Source organism: Engystomops pustulosus, chromosome 7, assembly GCF_040894005.1.
Source record: "Engystomops pustulosus chromosome 7, aEngPut4.maternal, whole genome shotgun sequence".
Taxonomy (NCBI): Eukaryota; Metazoa; Chordata; class Amphibia; order Anura; family Leptodactylidae; genus Engystomops; species Engystomops pustulosus.
In genome coordinates, this window is record NC_092417.1 from 83,683,015 (window position 1) to 83,705,781 (window position 22,767).

Consider the following 22,767-nt stretch of genomic DNA (forward strand, 5'->3'; position numbering starts at 1 on the left):
TGCTACCATCCTACTCCCGGCTGTGCGCCCTTACAGAAGTTACCACCACATATGGGGTATCAGTACACTCGGAAGAAATTGGACCTCAAACTTTGCAGAGCATCATTTTATTCATTATGAAACTGTCAGGGTTGGCCTAAATTAATGTATTTTCCCCAAAAAATTCTAAAGTTTCTAAATCGCAGGTTCATATTGTATTAGAATACCTCCACCTACAGTGAATTTTTTTTTTTTTTTTTTTTTTCAAATTCTTTTATTGAAAGCCAGAGAATGTACATACATGAGATCAAAGCATAGTTACCATACAGTTGCAGGGCATTTGCTTTATGCAAAAGTGGCTTGTGTCTGCATAAGCAGAAGACGCAACATCTGTAGAGAGAGTACATTTTAGCAGGTGTTGTCATAACAATAGCTCCATTCATATAACAATACAAACATGAATGGAACAGAATCAAACTCAAATTCAGGTACGGGGAGGGTAAAAGGGGTAGGAAAGAAGGGGAAGGAAGATTTGGGCTGAAAAGTCTTAATCTGCAAGTGTGGTGTAGGTCGAAGAACGCATAAAGTCCAACCAGGGCCCCCAAGTCTGAAAAATGTTATAGCCTACAAAAGGGGCCAATGAGGAAACTAAAATCCTGGCAGCTGAAGGGCGCTCCCTCCCTTCTGCGCCTCGCCGTGCCCCCATAAAACAAGTCACGGCCACATGTTGGGGGTTTCTGTACTCAGGAGAAAATATAGAACAAATTGTATGGTGGAACAAACGATACTGTACAAAAGCGATGATGGCACCACTTATTAATCACAAGGAAAAAGGGGTACAGTCCACGGGCTTAGGAGTGTATGGGTTCCATATATACGGAGGTAAAAATCTTCAGTGGTGCTCTAATCCTCTAGTTGAGAACAAAAAGTCCAATATACGAAAGGTGCAGAAATAGAAAATAAGGATGGCACTCACCAGGTTGTAGATGTGGCTAAAATTCTTCTTTTATTGCATCAAGTATTAATACTCACAGACATAAGTGCAAGGGAGGGAGTGGGAGCTGAATACCCAAAAGAGGGCGACGGCCATTTCGCGCTGGACTGCGCTTCTTCCGGCCTCAATTGTGAAGTTACTAAAAACCGTGGGGTTTTAAATGCTAACGCACACAGTAACTCCGCCTCTATAAGGCGTGTCTTACTGCTCAGTAATCCAATAACAGGCTAATGGCACCCTAAACTCAAGGAGGCGATTCGCCTACATAGTTACAAACAGCTGGGCTTACCTCCATGTGTTAGGTTGCTACACCTGTCATGTAGTGACGCATCTTCCACATTTCTGTGGGTCCCGGTGGGCGCTCAGCCTATTCGTCCAAAGAACGGACTGAGGCCCCGCCCCTTCCGGGATTCCCCACGTGGGGTATGTCACGTGACCAGACTATTCGTCTCACTCCCCCTTTTTCTCTACCCCGATCATGTGACTCATTACCTTGGAAACAAGGCACGGCGTCACTACATCGCGGGAGTCAAGGGGTTGTGTTGACGCTGTCTGGAACTAGGGAGCAAACCGCACGGCACATTGAAATGAGGTATATAGCCCGCACGCTTAAGCGAGTTGGGGTATGCCATACGCATAACCTAAAATTCACACCGATACAAGCAGTTGTATTACAAAACCCTGAGATAACGGCATCTATTAAAAACAAAAAGGTGAAAGGCACCTACTATGATCACATTTCACATACAACACAGTGTAAATCCTCGAATAGAATATCTTAATGTTACACATAGACTTTATTCTTCTGACTCTTATCTTACTATGTGAAACCCTATACCATCTGAGAGCAGCACTATCTTTTAGGTGTTATAGGAATACCCCCATATCTATTTTATCATTCAGTCCAATAGGACCCATAGCATTTGCTCTCGACCTGTAATAACAATCGTTGTCTGTCCCCTCCTTTTTTCGGAGGTGGGACCACTTCTAGCCCTGCGAACCTAATGGAGTTCACGTCACCCCCATGTTCTTCCCTAATGTGTTGGATCAACCGTGGGGCTCCTATCCCTGATCTTATGGACCCCAAATGTTCTCTCAACCTTAGGTATAGGTTTCTCATGGTTTTACCGATATAAAACCTGCGGCAGTTGCAGATCAGGACGTACACCACATAACTTGTTTTGCAGTTAATGAAACTTTTCACATGCACTTTCAAACCACCAAAGGACACCACCTTGCTACTAAGGTTGAACGGGCAACATTTACAATGGCCACATTTATAGTTCCCTGTGAGCGGGTTACTCTCAAGCCAGTTTCTTCCTTGAACTAAAGGCACTATTAACAAGTTCAGATCTAATTGATCTGCCTCTCCGGAAACTAATGAGGGGTCCCCCCTCCGCTACCTCAGCGAGGTCCCTGTCATTTCCTATCAAATGCCAATTGTCTCTCATGGCTTTCTTGATGATGTATGCCAGGGGGGAGAAATCAAATGAGAAGGTAAATCTTTCCCTCTCCTTTTTTTTATCTCTAGTTCTCAGGAGTTCTTTTTGGTCCTTGTTTTTCACCTTATCGTATGCCTGATTTAGGGTCTTTTCTGGGTATCCCCTTTTTAATAGTCTCTCTTTCAATTCCCTGGCTTGTGATTCGAAACCTTCTATCGTATTATTTATACGCTTCAGTCTTAGGAACTGACCGTATGGGATGGCTTCTTTTACGTGTCTGGGGTGATAGCTCTCAAAGTGTAGGAGGGCGTTGGTGGCCGTTTTCTTCCTATAGACTGAAGTTGATATCTCATTATTCTTTATTTCGACCATTACATCGAGGAATTCCAATCTCTGTCTACTTATGGCACACGTGAACGACATGTTCATTTTGTTGGTTTGGTATATACGCGGATTCCACAAAAAGAAGGTATTTCAGCGGTAAGGGAAATTATTAGCAAAGCCCAGAAGAGTGTAGGTTATAGGGACTTTGTCTGTAACACCCTTCATTATATACTATCACATAATGCATTTCGTTTTGATGATACTTGGTATATACAAACAGACGGAACCGCCATGGGGACTCCTGTCTCCTGCACATATGCTAATATCTTCCTTGCGGTCTTCGAGAACATTTATATATACAATGAAAATAACCCCTATATGCGCTTTATCCAGATGTATAGGAGGTTCGTGGACGACGTGTTCATTATTTGGAATGGGACAGAAGAGATTTTTCACGAAATGGTACAGTACCTCAACCAAACCAACAAAATGAACATGTCGTTCACGTGTGCCATAAGTAGACAGAGATTGGAATTCCTCGATGTAATGGTCGAAATAAAGAATAATGAGATATCAACTTCAGTCTATAGGAAGAAAACGGCCACCAACGCCCTCCTACACTTTGAGAGCTATCACCCCAGACACGTAAAAGAAGCCATCCCATACGGTCAGTTCCTAAGACTGAAGCGTATAAATAATACGATAGAAGGTTTCGAATCACAAGCCAGGGAATTGAAAGAGAGATTATTAAAAAGGGGATACCCAGAAAAGACCCTAAATCAGGCATACGATAAGGTGAAAAACAAGGACCAAAGAACTCCTGAGAACTAGAGATAAAAAAAAAGGAGAGGGAAAGATTTACCTTCTCATTTGATTTCTCCCCCCTGGCAGACATCATCAAGAAAGCCATGAGAGACAATTGGCATTTGATAGGAAATGACAGGGACCTCGCTGAGGTAGCGGAGGGGGGACCCCTCATTAGTTTCCGGAGAGGCAGATCAATTAGATCTGAACTTGTTAATAGTGCCTTTAGTTCAAGGAAGAAAAGAAACTGGCTTGAGAGTAACCCGCTCACAGGGAACTATAAATGTGGCCATTGTAAATGTTGCCTGTTCAACCTTAGTAGCAAGGTGGTGTCCTTTGGTGGTTTGAAAGTGCATGTGAAAAGTTTCATTAACTGCAAAACAAGTTATGTGGTGTACGTCCTGATCTGCAACTGCCGCAGGTTTTATATCGGTAAAACCATAAGAAACCTATACCTAAGGGTGAGAGAACATTTGGGGTCCATAAGATCAGGGATAGGAGCCCCACGGTTGATCCAACACATTAGGGAAGAACATGGGGGTGACGTGAACTCCATTAGGTTCGCAGGGCTAGAAGTGGTCCCACCTCCGAAAAAAGGAGGGGACAGACAACGATTGTTATTAGAGGTCGAGAGCAGATGGATCCTTCGATCAAATGCTATGGGCCCTATTGGACTGAATGATAAAATAGATATGGGGGTATTCCTATAACACCTAAAAGATAGTGCTGCTCTCAGATGGTATAGGGCAGGGGTCAGGAACCTTTTTGGCTGAGAGAGCCATAAGCGCCACATATTTTAAAATATAATTCGGCGAGAGCCGTACAATATGTTTAAAGGGACACTGTACTAAGACACAACTGGACCAAAACAATGGTAATTAGCTGTAAAATAAAAACTAGATAATTTACACGCGAGCTTGCAATCCATAACATCTCGTCCAGCACTTTGGCTTCTTTTTAATGTGCGGCCTGGATCTGGCTCCTTCCCACCTGATGATGAGAGATGCAGCTTTCAGGCATGCGCAGAAGTAGGAAGAAGCCAGAGTGCTGGGCGAGATGTCCTGCATGGCAAGCTCCAATGTAAATTATCTAGTTTTTATTTTACAGGGAATTACCATTGTTGTGGTCCAGTGGTGGCCTAGTACAGCATGGACAGACACTGTTAAACACAAGCCTCAGCTGCTGCAGAACCTCCTCATACATGCAAAGACGACAGGAGAAAGACCTGCCGTCTTTGTATCCCGCACAGTCACTTACATTTAGGAGATGAGTACCACTCACCCCACAGTAATCAGATGGGTTGTAGACAATGGGACAAAGCCCATTGTTTGTGGCCTGCAAAATGCCCCCATGTTAATGTGCATGTGGCCTAATATTGCACACACACACACACACACACAGTACAATACACATGACACACTGATACTGCACACACACACAGTACAATAAATATGACACACTGATACTGCATACACACACAGTACAATAAATATGACACACTGATACTACACACACAGTACACTACATATGACACACTGATACTACACACAGTACAATATATATGACACACTGATACTACACACAGTACAATATATATGACACACTGATACTACACACAGTACAATATATATGACACACTGATACTACACACACAGTGCACTACATATGACACACTGATACTACACACAGTACAATATATATGACACACTGCTACTACACACACAGTACAATACATATGACACACTGCTACTACACACACAGTACACTACATATGACACACTGATGCTACACACACAGTACACTACATATGACACACTGCTACTACACACACAGTACACTACATATGACACACTGCTACTACACACACAGTACAATACATATGACACACTGCTACTACACACACAGTACAATACATATGACACACTGCTACTACACACACAGTACACTACATATGACACACTGATACTACACACAGTACAATATATATGACACACTGATACTACACACACAGTGCACTACATATGACACACTGATACTACACACAGTACAATATATATGACACACTGATACTACACACACAGTGCACTACATATGACACACTGATACTACACACAGTACAATACATATGACACACTGCTACTACACACACAGTGCACTACATATGACACACTGCTACTACACACACAGTACACTACATATGACACACTGCTACTACACACACAGTACAATACATATGACACACTGCTACTACACACACAGTACAATACATATGACACACTGCTACTACACACACAGTACACTACATATGACACACTGATACTACACACACAGTACACTACATATGACACACTGATACTACACACAGTACACTACATATGACACACTGATACTACACACACAATACAATACATATGACACACTGATACTACACACACAATACAATACATATGACACACTGATACTACACACACAATACAATACATATGACACACTGATACTACACACACAATACAATACATATGACACACTGATACTACACACACAGTACAATACATATGACACACTGATACTACACACACAGTACAATACATATGACACACTGATACTACACACACAGTACACTACATATGACACACTGATACTACACACAGTACACTACATATGACACACTGATACTACACACACAATACAATACATATGACACACTGATACTACACACACAATACAATACATATGACACACTGATACTACACACACAGTACAATACATATGACACACTGATACTACACACACAATACAATACATATGACACACTGATACTACACACACAGTACAATACATATGACACACTGATACTACACACACAGTACAATACATATGACACACTGATACTACACACACAGTACACTACATATGACACACTGATACTACACACACAGTACACTACATATGACACACTGATACTACACACACAGTACAATACATATGACACACTGATACTACACACACAGTACACTACATATGACATACATTTACAGTTACTTTTATATCCTTAGAGCCTGTGGTGGAGATAGAAGTCTTCTAAATAAATCCCCCAGGATATCAGTGCAGGGGGCTGTACAGAGGCTGCACAGGAAGCTCAGTGTCTGCTCTCTGTGCTGGATCCCGCAGACATGAGCTGCAGCCCCTCCCCCCTCCTCACACAGTCGGCTCCTGCAGGAGAGGGTCAGGCACAGCTCCAGCAGCACGAGGTCCCGGCAGACTTAGTGTTTGGTCATGTGACCGGAGCGTCATTGGTATGTACCGGTCACATGACAATGCATCGGGCCATCAGCTGCAGTAATGTAATGTCTGCAGCGCGGGAGGGAGGAGAGAAGCCAGGCTTTTTTAAAAACCCAATCTCTGGATGCGGCCCTGGCCCTGGCTGCGAGCCAGATGCGGCCATCAAAAGAGCCACATCTGGCTCGCGAGCCATAGGTTCCCGACCCCTGGTATAGGGTTTCACATAGTAAGATAAGAGTCAGAAGAATAAAGTCTATGTGTAACATTAAGATATTCTATTCGAGGATTTACACTGTGTTGTATGTGAAATGTGATCATAGTAGGTGCCTTTCACCTGTTTGTTTTTAATAGATGCCGTTATCTCAGGGTTTTGTAATACAACTGCTTGTATCGGTGTGAATTTTAGGCTATGCGTATGGCATACCCCAACTCGCTTAAGCGTGCGGGCTATATACCTCATTTCAATGTGCCGTGCGGTTTGCTCCCTAGTTCCAGACAGCGTCAACCCCTTGACTCCCGCGATGTAGTGACGCCGTGCCTTGTTTCCAAGGTAACAAGTCACATGATCGGGGTAGAGAAAAAGGGGGAGTGAGACGAATAGTCTGGTCACGTGACATACCCCACGTGGGGAATCCCGGAAGGGGCGGGGCCACAGTCCGTTCTTTGGACGAATAGGCTGAGCGCCCACCGGGACCCACAGAAACGTGGAAGATGCGTCACTACATGACAGGTGTAGCAACCTAACACATGGAGGTAAGCCCAGTTGTTTGTAACTATGTAGGCGAATCGCCTCCTTGAGTTTAGGGTGCCATTAGCCTGTTATTGGATTACTGAGCAGTAAGACACGCCTTATAGAGGCGGAGTTACTGCGTGCGTTAGCATTTAAACCCCACGGTTTTTAGTCACTTCACAATTGGGGCCGGAGAAGCGCAGTCCAGCGTGAAACGGCCGTCGCCCTCTTTTGGGTATTCAGCTCCCACTCCCTCCCTTGCACTTATGTCTGTGAGTATTAATACTTGATGCAATAAAAGAAGAATTTTAGCCACATCTACAACCTGGTGAGTGCCATCCTTATTTTCTATTTCACCTTTCGTATATTGGACAAATTGTATGGTGGGTTTTCTCTTTTTATCTTTTGGAAATGTGTACATTTTAGGGCTAAATGAACGTATAACCGGCACAATTTTACCATTCTAAATTTCACCTCCATTTTGATTCAATTACTATGAAGATCTCAAGGGGTTAACAATCTTCATAAAAGCTTCATAAAAGTTTGAGGGGTGCAGATTTGAAAATGGGTTAGTTATATAGGAGGGGGGTTTGATGCTAAATATGTAAAATTTCATTCAAAACTGTATTTATCCCCAAAATATTCAATTCTGAAAATCCGGAAAATCACTATTCGATTTGTAAGACGCGTGACATCAAAATAAATTATCCAGACATTTCAAAAATTATGAAAATGTAAAGTAGACATATGGGAAATGTTATTCAGCAATGTATTTAGGTGGTAAATCTATCTGCCTGGAAACACAATGATTTAGATTTTCGAAAATGGCAAATTTTTCAAAAAATTCATCATTTTTTCTTTTTTTTGTAAATAAACGCAAAACTTATCAGCCAAAATTTACCACTAAAATGAAGTACAACATGTGGGGAAAAACAATTTCAGAATAACTTTGATAAGTAACAGTGTTCAAAAGTTATAACCATATAAAGCGACGCATGTCAGAATCCAAAAAATGGGACTGAGCCTTAAGCTACAAAATGGCTGCGTCCTTAAGGGGTTAATGTGCATGTACACTGATGCCAGAAGCTTCACAAACAAAATGGAGGAACTGGAAGTCTTAATGTTGGAGGGCAAACATGATATAGTGGGTATCAGCAAGACATGGCTGGACAATAGCTGTGACTGGGCTGTTACTATAGATGGTTAGAGTCTTTTTAGAGAGGATTGTATAAATAAAAAAGGGGGAGGGATTTGTTTATATGTGAATTCTTGCCTCAAGCCTGTCCTGCAAGATGACATTGGTGACGCAAATGCAAATGTGGAGTCCCTATGGGTGAAGATAAGGGGAGGGAAAAAGAATAATAAAATATTACTAGGGGTTTGTTATAAGGCTCCAAATATAATGGAGGCAGCAGAGGAAATGCTGATAAGTGAAATGGATGCGGCTTCAAAGCATGGTGAAGTACTTATCATGGGAGACTTCAATTACCCAGATATTGACTGGGGGGCAGAAACATGCAGGTCCTTCAAAGGCAGCAGGTTCTTGTCAACAACAAAATGCAATTACCTGTCACAACTAGTCCTGGAGCCAACAAGAGAGGGGGCACTGCTGGACCTTATCCTACAACAGACCTGGCAGAATATCAAAAATATCAGGCTCGAGGGAACCTGGGTAACAGTGCAGTGACCACAACATCAATGATTTTATATAATGCTTTACTAAGAGGGGTAACAAACAATCTAAATTTCAGGAGGGCAAATTTAGCAAAACAGTTAAGGGAGGACCTTAAAGGCATAAACTGGAAAAATGTTTCAAAAAAGAAAAAGAATCCAAAAAAATGGGACAAAATAATAATCAAAGTCCAAGTATATAAAAATTCTCTCTTTATTGTTTACAAAAAAAAAAGTAATATAGACTTTCAAGGTACAAATTGAATAAGTAAATACGATATATGAGCAAGTGTAACAAGAATACTACCACAAAAGGCCACTAGGGGTCAGTAATGACCCAACAATGAGATACATCAATAAAAGCATGTAGGAAACTATGCATCTGCCCTACGCATAGCAAAAAGGAGGACCTGCTAAGAGCACCCAGATAAAAAGTAGAAATAAAGTAACTAAGTCCCCATCTTCTTACCCTGAGCTAGTGGTGATGATACAGTGTAACATAAAAGCTTGGTACATAAAATGAGACTGCTAGGGAAAGGGGGAAATCTGTGTACTTGGGTAAGCAATTGACTTTGTGACAGAAAACAAAGAGTTGTCATTAATGGCACATTGTCAGATTGGGTTGAAGTTACCAGTGGAGTGCCAAAGGAGTTAGCATTGGGCCCCCTTCTTTTTAATAATAATAATAATAATAATTCCTTTGTAACTAGGTCTGTGGCCAGGACAAGGGGGCATCGTCTATGTCTACCATTGCCATAGACAGGAGCTTGTTATAGCAGATACTTTGTACATGTTCAAGAGAGGCCTGGATGCTCTTCTGGAGAGCAAAAATATCACGAGTTATGGCTAAAAAACATTTGTTTAATTCTTAAAGGTTGGACTTGATGCACTTTGAACCAGTGACATTTCACTTGGTAATCAACCTAATAGCAAAATGTGATTAGGAATGTGAGAACAGTTTGTATTTTGTAATATACAAGAAGAAAAAGTATGTTCCACCTTCAGGAGAAAAAAAGTTAAATGACAAGTATCTGCATAACTAAGTATATTCTAAATGGTTTCAAGTGAAATGTATTTATGATACGGCCAAGATGATTATCCATAAAATAATGGCAATCTCACATTCAAAGTTGTAGTGGATGGTGAGATAAGGGGCCAGAAAGTCAAAAGTTCTATATATTGTTACCCTTTTGCTTGTCACTGTAAGTGGTTTCTGAAAAACCTTCTAAACTAAAATGCTCGGGTGCTCGTTATTCGGTACGAACTTTTCCCGATGCTCGAGTGCTCGTCTCGAATAACGAGCCCCATTAAAGTCAATGGGAGACCCGAGCATTTTTTCACTAACACAACACATTAAAAGAACAGTAAATAATAACACATTCCACATGTTCCACACAGATGTTTTAATTGTAAGAATACATAAAAAAAACACTATTCTTCACTTTACAGGTGTTCGCGCGTGTCTCCCGCTAAGTTCGGAGATGTGCGTCGAACATCTGGATGTGAAGAATAGTGTTCTTTCAATGTGTTCTGCAATTAAATGCTCCTGTGTTCACTGTTTTCACTGTTTTAACTGTTTTTATTCTATTCTTCACTTTGCAGATGTTAGCACAAGTCTTCCGATAATGTCGGAGATGTGCGCGCACATCAGCAATGTGAAGAATAGTGTTATTTGAATGTGTTCTGCACTTAAATGCTCTTGTTTTCACTGTTTGCACTGTTTTTATTCTATTCTTCACTTTGCAGATGTCCGCGCATGTCTCCCGCTAAGTTTGGAGATACTCGCTAACATCAGCAATGTAAAGAATAGAATAAAAACAGTGAAAACACGAGCATTTGAGTGCAGATTGCAGAGCACATTCAAATAACACTATTCTTTACATTGCTGATGTTCGGCGCACATCTCCGAACTTAGCGGGAGACACGCGCGAACACCTGTAAAGTGAAGAATAGTGTTTTATTAATGTATTCTTACAATTAAAACATCTGGAAACATGTGTTATGTTTTATTAATTTAATGCTCGAACTCGAGCCGGCGAGATACTCGTCCGAGTAACGAGCCGGTCCTAGTATGCTAATACTCGACCGAGCAGTATACTCGGACGAGTATACTCGCTCATCTCTAATTGTGACCAATTACATGACCCGTGAAATAAATATATGCAACAGCTGAATATAACATCTGTTTTGTTCTGCAGTTAGTAGCGAAGATATCAGGCTGTGATTTAGCCTCCATAGCCGACTGTCTAAGGAAGAAATCTGAGAAGGATTTTATTGATATTGCCACAGCAATGGTATGTGATGCATCACACTACAATATTACACCCTGTTTTTAAACCTTCAAGTCTAAGTTGCTTGGGCAGGTTTTCATCAAAATGACCTAAATTGTTACGTTTCCTGTTCTTCTATGTGTCCACTGTCCTGCAGGGCATGCAGCCTTTTCCTGCTAGTGTGGATGGGGCTTTTCTACCTAAACCACCAGAAGAAATGTTGGCTAACAAGGAAAGCAACAAAGTCCCATTTATAATTGGAGTGAATAATGATGAGTTTGGCTGGATTGCTCACATGGTAGGTACAAAACTTTTAGGTATGTAATTAATAATTTGATTTGATGAAATAAAACAAAAAGGAATCCAGCACTTCAGAATCCACTGTATTCCGAATCCAATAGAATAGGCAGTTACAGCAAAGGAGTATGTAACAAATCTTGTCTAAAATCTATCCCTTCTGGTTGACGAGTTTATGGTATAAATTTCCAAAAGGATTCACAGCTATAAAGTTTAGAAATCTTTTTAATTTCTTGTCAGAAAAAAGAACTAATGTCTTTGTTATATGGAATACGGAAATATCGTGACAGTGCCAATATAAACTTTCTGGTTGGAGACGTCCAAAATATGTCTTTTTATACAAACTTTTAAAGGCCCTGCTGTGTAACATAGACATGTTACAAGGTACACCACATAAGATGTTGTGAAATTAATGTACAATTAAATAGGATATGTGTTTCCTGTTCTTCTCTTGGTATGGCCACATGATATATACCTAGTTTGGTTACATCTACATGAACCTTTAAATTTGCAGAGAAGCACATCTGTGACAGGGTTGGTTTATTCTAAAAACAAGCTAGGGGAGATCAGAGAACTAATAGTAGGTCCTCTTTTCCCTGAAAATCTAATACCATTTGTCAGAATCTATCTATCATCATGGAATCCTGCTGTAGTGTAGGGAGGTATTTTCTTACTACTTGTACAATCTTGCTATATTGGCGACTGTAGGAAGTTGCAAAGGTAATCTGATTATTCAAGTTCTACAACTTTTTTTGTCTTGTAAGAGTGAGATCTACCTGTCTGGCCATGATAAGGGCTCTGTTGAATTGTGTAGTTGTGTAATTTCTTTCCAAGAGACTAAATTTAAAAGAGGTGGCTTCTCTCAAAAAGGTTGTTTCTATAGTACAATTTAGTTTTAAACATATTAGTTACCCCTATGGTAGGTTCTTAATTGCATGTCTTGGGTGACATGAATCAGCAGCCGACAATGAATTCCCTGCATATCCTTTCCTATAGGGAATAATAGAAAGAGCATTGCTGTCAGTCAGGGACGATTTTGAGATGAAAATTGAAAATGCTGCCCCCTGTAAACATACCCTGCCCCCCTCCCTCAATATACACAGCCTGCCCCCCAGTATACAAAGCCTGCTCCCCTCAGTATACACAGCCTCCCTGCAGTACTAGTATACACAGCCTGTCCCCCCAGTATCCACATCCTCCCCCCAGTACTAGTATATACTGCCTGCACCCTCCTTAGTATACACAGCCTCCCCCCGTATTAGTATATACAGCTGACACTAAAAAAATAAACCTGATACTTACCTTTAGCCCCGGGGGTTCCCCTAGAGCTCCTCATCATCTTCTCCCACCAGAAGCCGCATTGCGTATACTGTCACTGGCCGTCACGCGTGATGACATCATCATGCACGCTGACCTGTGTCCTGCAGAGTGAGGCGCACAGGCGCACATTCTCTGTACCTGCCATACCCACACCAAATCGTAGATATATAACGGCCCATTCAGGCAATACACTAGGAAGCCCAATAATAAGAATGACCATCAGGCATTTTTCCATAATTCATAGTTTGTAAAAAAAATGCTTGATGTCTCGGATATAACTTTAGCAAGAGGCTGTAAGTAATCATTCAGCCATTTACCTAATCTTTCACCCAAGCTGCCTATGCCACCAACTATAGGGCTCATAGGAGGTAGAAAAATACCCTTATACAGCTTGGGTAAAGAATGTAAAATTGGTGTGACTGGATAATCAACATATAAATAGTTCTTAACTAGAGATGAGCGAACATGCTCGTCCGAGCTTGATGCTCGTTCGAGCATTAGCGTACTCGAAACTGCTCGTTGCTCGGACGAATACTTCGCCCGCTCGAGAAAATGGCAGCTCCCGACGTTTTGCTTTTTGGCGGCCAGAAACAGAGCCAATCACAAGCCAGGAGACTCTGCACTCCACCCAGCATGACGTGGTACCCTTACACGTCGATAGCAGTGGTTGGCTGGCCAGATGAGGTGACCCTGGGATAGACTAGCCGCTGCCCGCGCTGCTCGGATCATTCTGTGTCTGGATGCCGCTAGGGAGAGAGCTGCTGCTGGTCAGGGAAAGCGTTAGGCTGTTCTATTAGAATAGTGTTAGGCAGGAGTGATTCTCCAAGAACCCAACAGCCCTTCTTAGGGCTACAATAACGTTCTACTTTTTTTTTTTTTTTATTTGCATCTAGTACCATTTTGTGAGGAATTAGCAGGGGGACTTGCTACCGTTGTGTTTTGCGCTTAGTGACGCACATATCCATTGCAAAGACCGAAGTGGGAAAATTTAGTAGGGGTTGGATTTCAATTAGGCACAGTCTGCCATTTGTCCTTTTTTATTTTACGTTTATTTTGTTTAATAACTCAGTGTCATCTCATCTGGCATAGTAGTGTGCTTTCATACTTGGCTAGAAAATAGCCATAGGAGAATCCAAACGGCTTACTTACGCCTACAGTAGCGTTATATATTTGATTTCTGGTTGATCTGCTGGTGGCTGTACTTGCTGCAGTGCATCTACTAGCCAATTGTGAGCAATTTGTAGTGAGACTTGCGACCGCTGTGTTTTGCGCTTAGTGACGCACATATCCATTGCAAAGACCGAAGTGGGAAAATTTAGTAGGGGTTGGATTTCAATTAGGCACAGTCTGCCATTTGTCCTTTTTTATTTTACGTTTATTTTGTTTAATAACTCAGCGTCATCTCATCTGGCATAGTAGTGTGCTTTCATACTTGGCTAGAAAATAGCCATAGGAGAATCCAAACGGCTTACTTACGCCTACAGTAGCGTTATATATTTGATTTCTGGTTGATCTGCTGGTGGCTGTATTTGCTGCAGTGCATCTACTAGCCAATTGTGAGCAATTTGTAGTGAGACTTGCGACCGCTGTGTTTTGCGCTTAGTGACGCACATATCCATTGCAAAGACCGAAGTGGGAAAATTTAGTAGGGGTTGGATTTCAATTAGGCACAGTCTGCCACTTGTCCTTTTTTATTTTACGTTTATTTTGTTTAATAACTCAGTGTCATCTCATCTGGCATAGTAGTGTGCTTTCATACTTGGCTAGAAAATAGCCATAGGAGAATCCAAACGGCTTACTTACGCCTACAGTAGCGTTATATATTTGATTTCTGGTTGATCTGCTGGTGGCTGTACTTGCTGCAGTGCATCTACTAGCCAATTGTGAGCAATTTGTAGTGAGACTTGCGACCGCTGTGTTTTGCGCTTAGTGACGCACATATCCATTGCAAAGACCGAAGTGGGAAAATTTAGTAGGGGTTGGATTTCAATTAGGCACAGTCTGCCATTTGTCCTTTTTTATTTTACGTTTATTTTGTTTAATAACTCAGTGTCATCTCATCTGGCATAGTAGTGTGCTTTCATACTTGGCTAGAAAATAGCCATAGCAATAGGATAGCATCGTTTGGTTTTAAAAACTCAAAAACACAAAAAAAAAAAAAAAACACAAAAAAAAGTTAAAAAAAAAATAAAGTTATAACTCTCATTTTAAAAATGTTTAACCCGAGGGCTAGGGGTAGAGGACGAGGGCGGGGACGTGGGCGTCCAACTACTGCAGGGGTCAGAGGCCGTGGTCCTGGCCGGGGTGAGACACCACCTGCTTATGAGGGAGCAGGGGAACGCCGCAGAGCTACACTCCCTAGGTTCATGTCTGAAGTTACTGGGACTCGTGGTAGAGCACTGTTGAGGCCAGAACAGTGCGAACAGGTGATGTCGTGGATTGCTGACAATGCTTCGAGCAATTTGTCCACCAGTCAGTCTTCCACGCAGTCCACCCATGTCACCGAAATCGCCACTCCTCCAGCTCCTGCACCTCCGCCTCCTCCCCCCCAGTCTGCCCCCTCCCAGGAAAATTTGGCATTTGAACCGGCATACTCTGAGGAACTGTTTTCTGGACCCTTCCCACAGTCACAAACCACTTGTCCGGTTGCTGCTGAGCAATTTTCCGATGCCCAGGTTTTCCACCAGTCACAGTCTGTGGGTGATGATGACCTTCTTGACGTAGTGGAAGTGTGTAAAGAGGTGTCCGACGATGAGGAGACACGGTTGTCAGACAGTGGGGAAGTTGTTGTCAGGGCAGGAAGTCCGAGGGGGGAGCAGACTGAGGGATCGGAGGATGATGAGGTGACAGACCCAAGCTGGGTTGAGAGGCCGGGTGAACACAGTGCTTCTGAGACGGAGGAGAGTCCTCGACCAGAACAGGTTGGAAGAGGCAGTGGTGGGGCCAGACGGAGAGGCAGGGCCAGAGCTGGTGCATCAGCGCCAAATGTGTCAACTAGTGAAGCTCCCGTGGCGAGGGCTCTTGCGGCGAGGGCTAGATCTTCAGAAGTCTGGAGGTTCTTTAAGGAAACACCGGATGACCGACGGACTGTGGTGTGCAACATTTGCCAAACCAGGCTCAGCAGGGGTTCCACCACTACTAGCTTAACTACCACCAGTATGCGCAGGCATATGAATGCTAAACACCCCACTCAGTGGCAACAAGCCCGTTCACCTCCGGCCGTGCACACCACTGCTCCTTCCCCTGTGTCAGCTGATAGTCAGCCCCCTGCCCAGGACCCTGCCACAAAAACCCCATCGTCGCCTCCACGATCCTCCACAGCATCCACCAGCGTTCAGCTCTCCATACCCCAGACGCTGGAGCGGAAACGCAAATATAGTGCAACCCACCCGCACGCCCAAGCCCTTAATGTGCACATCTCCAGATTGCTTAGCATGGAGATGCTGCCCTATAGGCTAGTAGAGACCGAGGCCTTTCGCAACCTCATGGCGGCGGCCGCCCCTCGGTATTCGGTCCCCAGCCGCCACTACTTTTCCCGATGTGCCGTCCCAGCCCTGCACCAGCACGTGTCAGACAACATCATCCGTGCCCTGACCAACGCCGTTTCTGACAAGGTCCACCTGACCACGGACACGTGGACGAGTGCTGCCGGGCAGGGCCACTATATATCGCTGACGGCACATTGGGTTAACTTGGTGGAGGCTGGGAGCGAGTCTGACCCTGCGGCTGGTCATATAGTGCCGACGCCGAGGATTGCGGGGCCTACCTCGGTCCAGGTGTTTCAGGCCTACTATGCCTCCTCCTCCTCCCACCCCTCAACCACCTCCTCCTCCGAACTACCATCCGTGGGCACGGCGCCATCAGTCGGTAGCTCTAGGCACAGCAGCAGTGCCGTCGCTAAGCGACAGCAGGCGGTGCTCAAACTGCTGAGCCTAGGCGATAAAAGGCACACCGCCCAAGAGCTATTACAGGGCATCACGGCGCAGACTGATCTGTGGCTGGCACCGCTGAACCTGAAGCCAGGCATGGTTGTGTGTGACAACGGCCGTAACCTGGTGGCGGCTCTGCAACTCGGCAGACTGACACATGTGCCATGCCTGGCCCATGTGTTAAATCTGATAGTTCAGCGTTTCCTCAAGACATACCCCAATCTGTCTGATTTGCTCACGAAGGTGCGCCGCATCTGTGCGCATTTCAGGAAGTCCAGCACAGATGCTGCCACTCTCAGGGCAGCGCAGCGCCGCCTCCAACTGCCCGCTCACCGACTGTTGTGCGACGTGCCCACGAGGTGGAATTCAACACTGACCATGTTATCCAGAGTTTACCAGCAGCGCCGAGCGATTGTAGACTGCCAGATGTCAACTTCCACCAGAACTGGTAGTCAGGTCAGTCAGCTTCCTCAAGTCTACAATGAGGAGTGGACGTGGATGTCTGATATCTGTCAGGTGCTGAGTAACTTTGAGGAGTCAACACAGATGGTCAGTGGCGATGCCGCCATCATCAGCCTCACCATCCCGCTGCTTGGCCTGTTGAAAAACTCTCTGATCAGCATGAAGTCGGAAGCTTTGCGCTCGTCACAAGAGACGGGGGAAGAAGATTCCCTTGTTGATAGCCAAAGCACCCTCAGGTCTGTTTCTCAGCGCATATCGGAGGAGGTGGAGGTGGAGGAGGATGAGGAGGAAGAGGAGGAGAATGTTGGCGAGACACAAGAGGGGACCATTGTTGAGTCCTTCACTGTTCAGCGTGTATGGGCAGAAGAAGAGGAGTTGGAGGAGGAGGAAATGGACAGTCAGGCCAGTGAGGGGAGTGAATTCTTACGCGTTGGTACTCTGGCGCATATGGCAGATTTCATGCTAGGCTGCCTATCCCGTGACCCTCGCGTTCAAAGAATTTATTCCAGCACCGATTACTGGGTGTTCACTCTCCTGGACCCACGGTACAAGCAAAATCTTTCCACTCTCATCCCTGCAGAGGAAAGGAGTGTGAGAATGCATGAATACCAGCAGGCCCTGGTGCACAAGCTGAAACAGTATTTCCCTTCTGACAGCGCTAGCGGCAGAGTGCGTAGTTCTGCGGGACAAGTAGCGAGGGAGAGTAGGCGAGCAGGCAGCTTGTCCAGCACTGGCAAGGGTACGCTTTACAAGGCTTTTGCCAGCTTTATGTCACCCCAGCAAGACACTGTCACCTGTCCCCAGTCTCGGCAGAGTAGGGCTGATCTTTACAGAAAGATGATGAGGGAGTACGTAGCTGACCATACCATCGTCCTAAATGATCACACAGCTCCCTACAACTACTGGGTTTCAAAGCTGGACATGTGGCACGAACTGGCGCTGTACGCCTTGGAGGTTCTTGCCTGCCCTGCCGCTAGCGTCTTGTCCGAGCGGGTTTTCAGTGCAGCTGGTGGCATCATCACCGATAAGCGTACACGCCTGTCGACTGACAGCGCTGACAGGCTGACGCTTATTAAGATGAATAAAGCCTGGATTTCTCATAATTTCCAATCTCCACCAGGTGAAGGAAGCTCAACCTGAATAATTGATCCACTCCTTCTCCTCCTCATTTTCCTCCTTCTCCTCCTCTTTGTACAGTAAAGCAGAGGAAACTGGCTATTTTTTGACAGGGCCCACTGGCTCTAGCTATAGTACTTTATGCATTTAATTTTTCTGGAGGGCCACCTACCCGGTCCTCTGTTTTAAACAATTTTTGGGAGTGCCACATACAGGCACTCAATCTATTCAATTTTTCTGGAGGGCCACCTACCTGCTCCTCTGGTTTGAAAATTTTTTTGGACTGCCACATACAGGCACTCAATCTATTCCATTTTACTGGAGGGCCACCTACCTGCTCCTCTGGTTTGAAAATTTTTTGGGACTGCCACATACAGGCACTATCCAAATTAAATTGTCTCCATAGCAGCCTCCACACGTTGTCTCCATTGCTACCTCCAAAAGTCGTCCATATAGCTGCCTCCATACATCGTCCCTTTATCAAACGAGGTGTGTCAGGCAGAAATTTGGGTTGTTTTCATGGATTCCACATCAAAGTTGTTAACTTTGTCGCCACCCTGCTGTGTTATCCACAAAATATACTGGCAAACTTTTATCATTTACCAATATTATTTCAGCGCTTCTTGCGCATCTGTTTACATTCCCCTCACCCGGCATATCCTAAACTTATAAGAACGCTACTACACTTGATCTTATACAAAAGGTTCTTAGAAGTTCTGTTTGGGGAGTAGCCTAGAGACAGGGGCTTGGATTGGCGAAAGCTCGCCTGGCAGCAGAGCGCCAGCTCCATGCGCATCATGCGCTTCTTGCGCATCTGTTTACATTCCCCTCACCCGCCATATCCCAAACTTATAAGAACGCTACTACACTTAACTTGGTGCAGGCTGGGACCGAGTCTGACCCTGGGGCTGGTCATATACTGCCGACGCAGAGAATTGCGGGGCCTACCTCGGTCCAGGTCTCAAAGGCCTACTATACCTCCTCCCAACCCTCCTCCACCTCCTCCGAATTACCATCCGTGGGCATGGCGCCATCAGTCGGTAGCTCTAGGCACAGCAGCAGTGCCGTCGCTAAGCGACAGCAGGCGGTGCTCAAACTGCTGAGCCTAGGCGATAAAAGGCACACCGCCCAAGAGCTATTACAGGGCATTCCACATCAAACTTGTTAACTTTGTCGCCACCCTGCTGTGTAATCCACAAAATATACTTGCAAACTTTTATCATTTACCGATATTATTTCAGCGCTTCTTGCGCATCTGTTTACATTCCCCTCACCCGGCATATCCTAAACTTATAAGAACGCTACTACACTTGATCTTATACAAAAGGTTCTTAGAAGTGCTGTTTGGGGAGTAGCCTAGAGACAGGGGCTTGGATTGGCGAAAGCTCGCCTGGCAGCGGAGCGCCAGCTCCATGCCAAGATCCAACTAACATAGTTTTAACTGCAGCACCTTTAATCTACTACTAGTTCACTGCCTCCATACATGGTCCCCTTATCAAACGAGCTGTGTCAGGCAGAATTTTGGGTTGTTTTCATGGCTTCCATGTTAACTTTGTCGCCACCCTGCTGTGTAATCCACAAAATATACTGGCAAACTTTTATCATGTACCGATATTATTTGAGCGCTTCTTGCTCACCTCCTTTGGTTCCTCTCTGCCAGACATTGGTTTGAAGCCTGAGTCCATTTAGGGTATGTCGCCATGCCACTCTCTAGCCTGCTGCCGCTGCCTCTGCATGCCGTCCCCTATAGTGTCAGGGTCAATTATTGCATGTTTTAGATGCTATCTAGCTTCATTCTGTCACTCTGTCATGGCCATGCTGTTGCCCATAATTTTGGCATAATGGTGCGATTATGCAGCCTCAGAGGCATCCATGCATGCTGCCCCTGCTGTTTCCTGTCCATTTCCGTGGTGTTTCCATCCTTTTCTGAGGTTCCCAGGTGTTTGGCCAAGCTTCCCTGTGCAGAACCTTGGTCCCCTTGAAAAATGCTCGAGTCTCCCATTGACTTCAATGGGGTTCGTTATTCGAGACGAGCACTCGAGCATCGGGAAAAGTTCGTCTCGAATAACGAGTACCCGAGCATTTTAGTGCTCGCTCATCTCTATTCTTAACCCTTTCAGAAATAAAGCCTTTATATAAGCCTTCTTGCAGTAATTCTTCAAACATCTTTTGATATTCACAGGTCGGATTCAAAGACAGAGGGGTATAAGTGTCCGAATCTTTGAGCATGTTTCCTTTAAGTTTTTTGTATAAACCGCTATCTAAATGGACCACTGAACTCCTCCTTGTCATCAGAACTAACAATCAAATGTGCGTTTTCTCTTTTTGTGAGATTTGCTTTAAAAAAAATTTTTTTTTAAATCAGATATGCAATTGGTTCTTAAAATTTCAAAAGGGCGCTCTGTTTTAAGCATTTATTTTCTCTTAACTTCCATAATGCCAGGAGGGTCAGCATCCAGCCAGTGCCTTGTAAAAGTTTTTCAAACCTGATGTCAATGTCTTCGCTTCCACAAGTTGTTCCGCCCTAGGAGCATCTAAATTCCCCACACAACCCAACACACACTTTCGGTTCATTGAGCCTAATGATTATTATCTGTATCACCTAACTCTACAAGCTCCTTTTCTACCAACTCCTGGAACCTGTCAAAGCTTTCTATCCCACAGGATAAAATATGGATTGCAGGTAGAAAAAGGGATATGCAACATGCAGCTAAGGATTCACACAATAAAGATTTTTATTGTTAGCGTTTTGGCTTGCCATGTCAACAAGGAGCAACTTGATATTTCCTATTCAAAGGATTTTGACCTGTATAGGGCTATATTAGAAATTAACCCCTTTTCAAGAAATTTGATGGTAAAAAACATTTTTACAATATGCATAATGTGGACGATATAAAAAAGGGTTTACTGATCAGGATTATGGTTTTCATGATGATCCTATTGACATGATATCATATGATTCTTTTTCAGAACAGAAAAATAGTCTAACAATGAAATCATTATTTCCCCATCACCACGACGGCACCAACCAGAGAGAGGGATCCGCCCCCAGGGACAGGAAACCTGAGCATAAAAAACACGCCCTTCCTATCCTGCCTCAGTGGTTTCCTGTCCCTGGCGGGAACCTGAGTGTGTAGAGAACTATTACCTAGTACCTGTCAGACAACAGGTACTAGGGTTTTGAACCCAGCCAGTGAGCTGGAGATCGTCCAGATCTGGAGTGATCCAAAGCCTAGCCCCAGAAACAGCATGATGTGGGGACTAGAGTGCGCCTGTTCGGGGTTCCTGCTGCACGCTGCTGACCCCAGAGTGGGAGCCCAGCCGTGTCCGACATCTTTAGAAGCAGGATTCGGAGTTTACATGGTGTGACAACTCTCCAGACACACCTCACATGGTGAATGGCGCTAACAGGATGGGACTTCTGGCGTCCCGTACAGAACACGCCTCCAGTTGGATTGGTTTGTGTCTGTTGGATTATCCATTTGAGGGGCTAACGGAACCTGACAAGGAGCTCACCGTATCCCCACAGACCCGGCAGAACCTCTGTACCTATATGAGAGTTCTGGGTGGTAAGTCTACTTTTCTTCTATTACACTCATGATATGTAGTGTGTAATATGAATTCTGGTTAACCTATGGAAAGGCTACCAGCCATTCTAAACTAAACGTGCTTGCTTTTGTGAGGGGGCTGCATCTATGCAGCTTTAAAATCTGCAAGTCCCAGAATGGGAAGATGGTCTGTAATCCTGGTTAGTAGCTCAGGTCACAGCTTTTGATTAATTACTCTTGCAGGCTGAGTTAATTATCTAACGACTTGCAGGTTAGCCTCTCCTCCTAGGTGGAGAGTTGTGCAGGACTGAGACCCCTCACAGAGCACATGGTTATTTTTCAGTTATCTTGGAAGGTCTGATGAACCACATGCTGCTTTTATAAAGCATGGCCTGGACTAAAAGTGAGTTCCCATCAACATTGATCATTTGGAAACTCAAGATTACAAGATGTAGTAAAACATTTATTATATGGGCTATGCCTGCAAAACTTGTTAGGTTTTAAACAACTCAGTGTTGGCATATTGCAGTTTGTTAACAGATGTGCAGTTTCCTAACCTAATTCAAACTGCTCTCTCCAACCTTGTACATCTACATACA

The 22,767-nt window shown here is 44.1% G+C and overlaps 1 protein-coding gene across 2 annotated transcripts in view; it reads left to right on the forward strand.

The window, feature by feature from the left end:
* The window catches only part of LOC140070517 (fatty acyl-CoA hydrolase precursor, medium chain-like), a 104,439-nt gene that overhangs the window by 64,357 nt on the left and 17,315 nt on the right, over positions 1–22,767 (forward strand). For both annotated transcript variants that reach the window (XM_072117128.1, XM_072117127.1), the window contains 2 exons: positions 11,425–11,520; positions 11,654–11,794. In XM_072117128.1, coding sequence (XP_071973229.1) covers positions 11,425–11,520; positions 11,654–11,794 — 237 coding nt within the window. The remainder of the gene's footprint in view (positions 1–11,424; positions 11,521–11,653; positions 11,795–22,767) is intronic.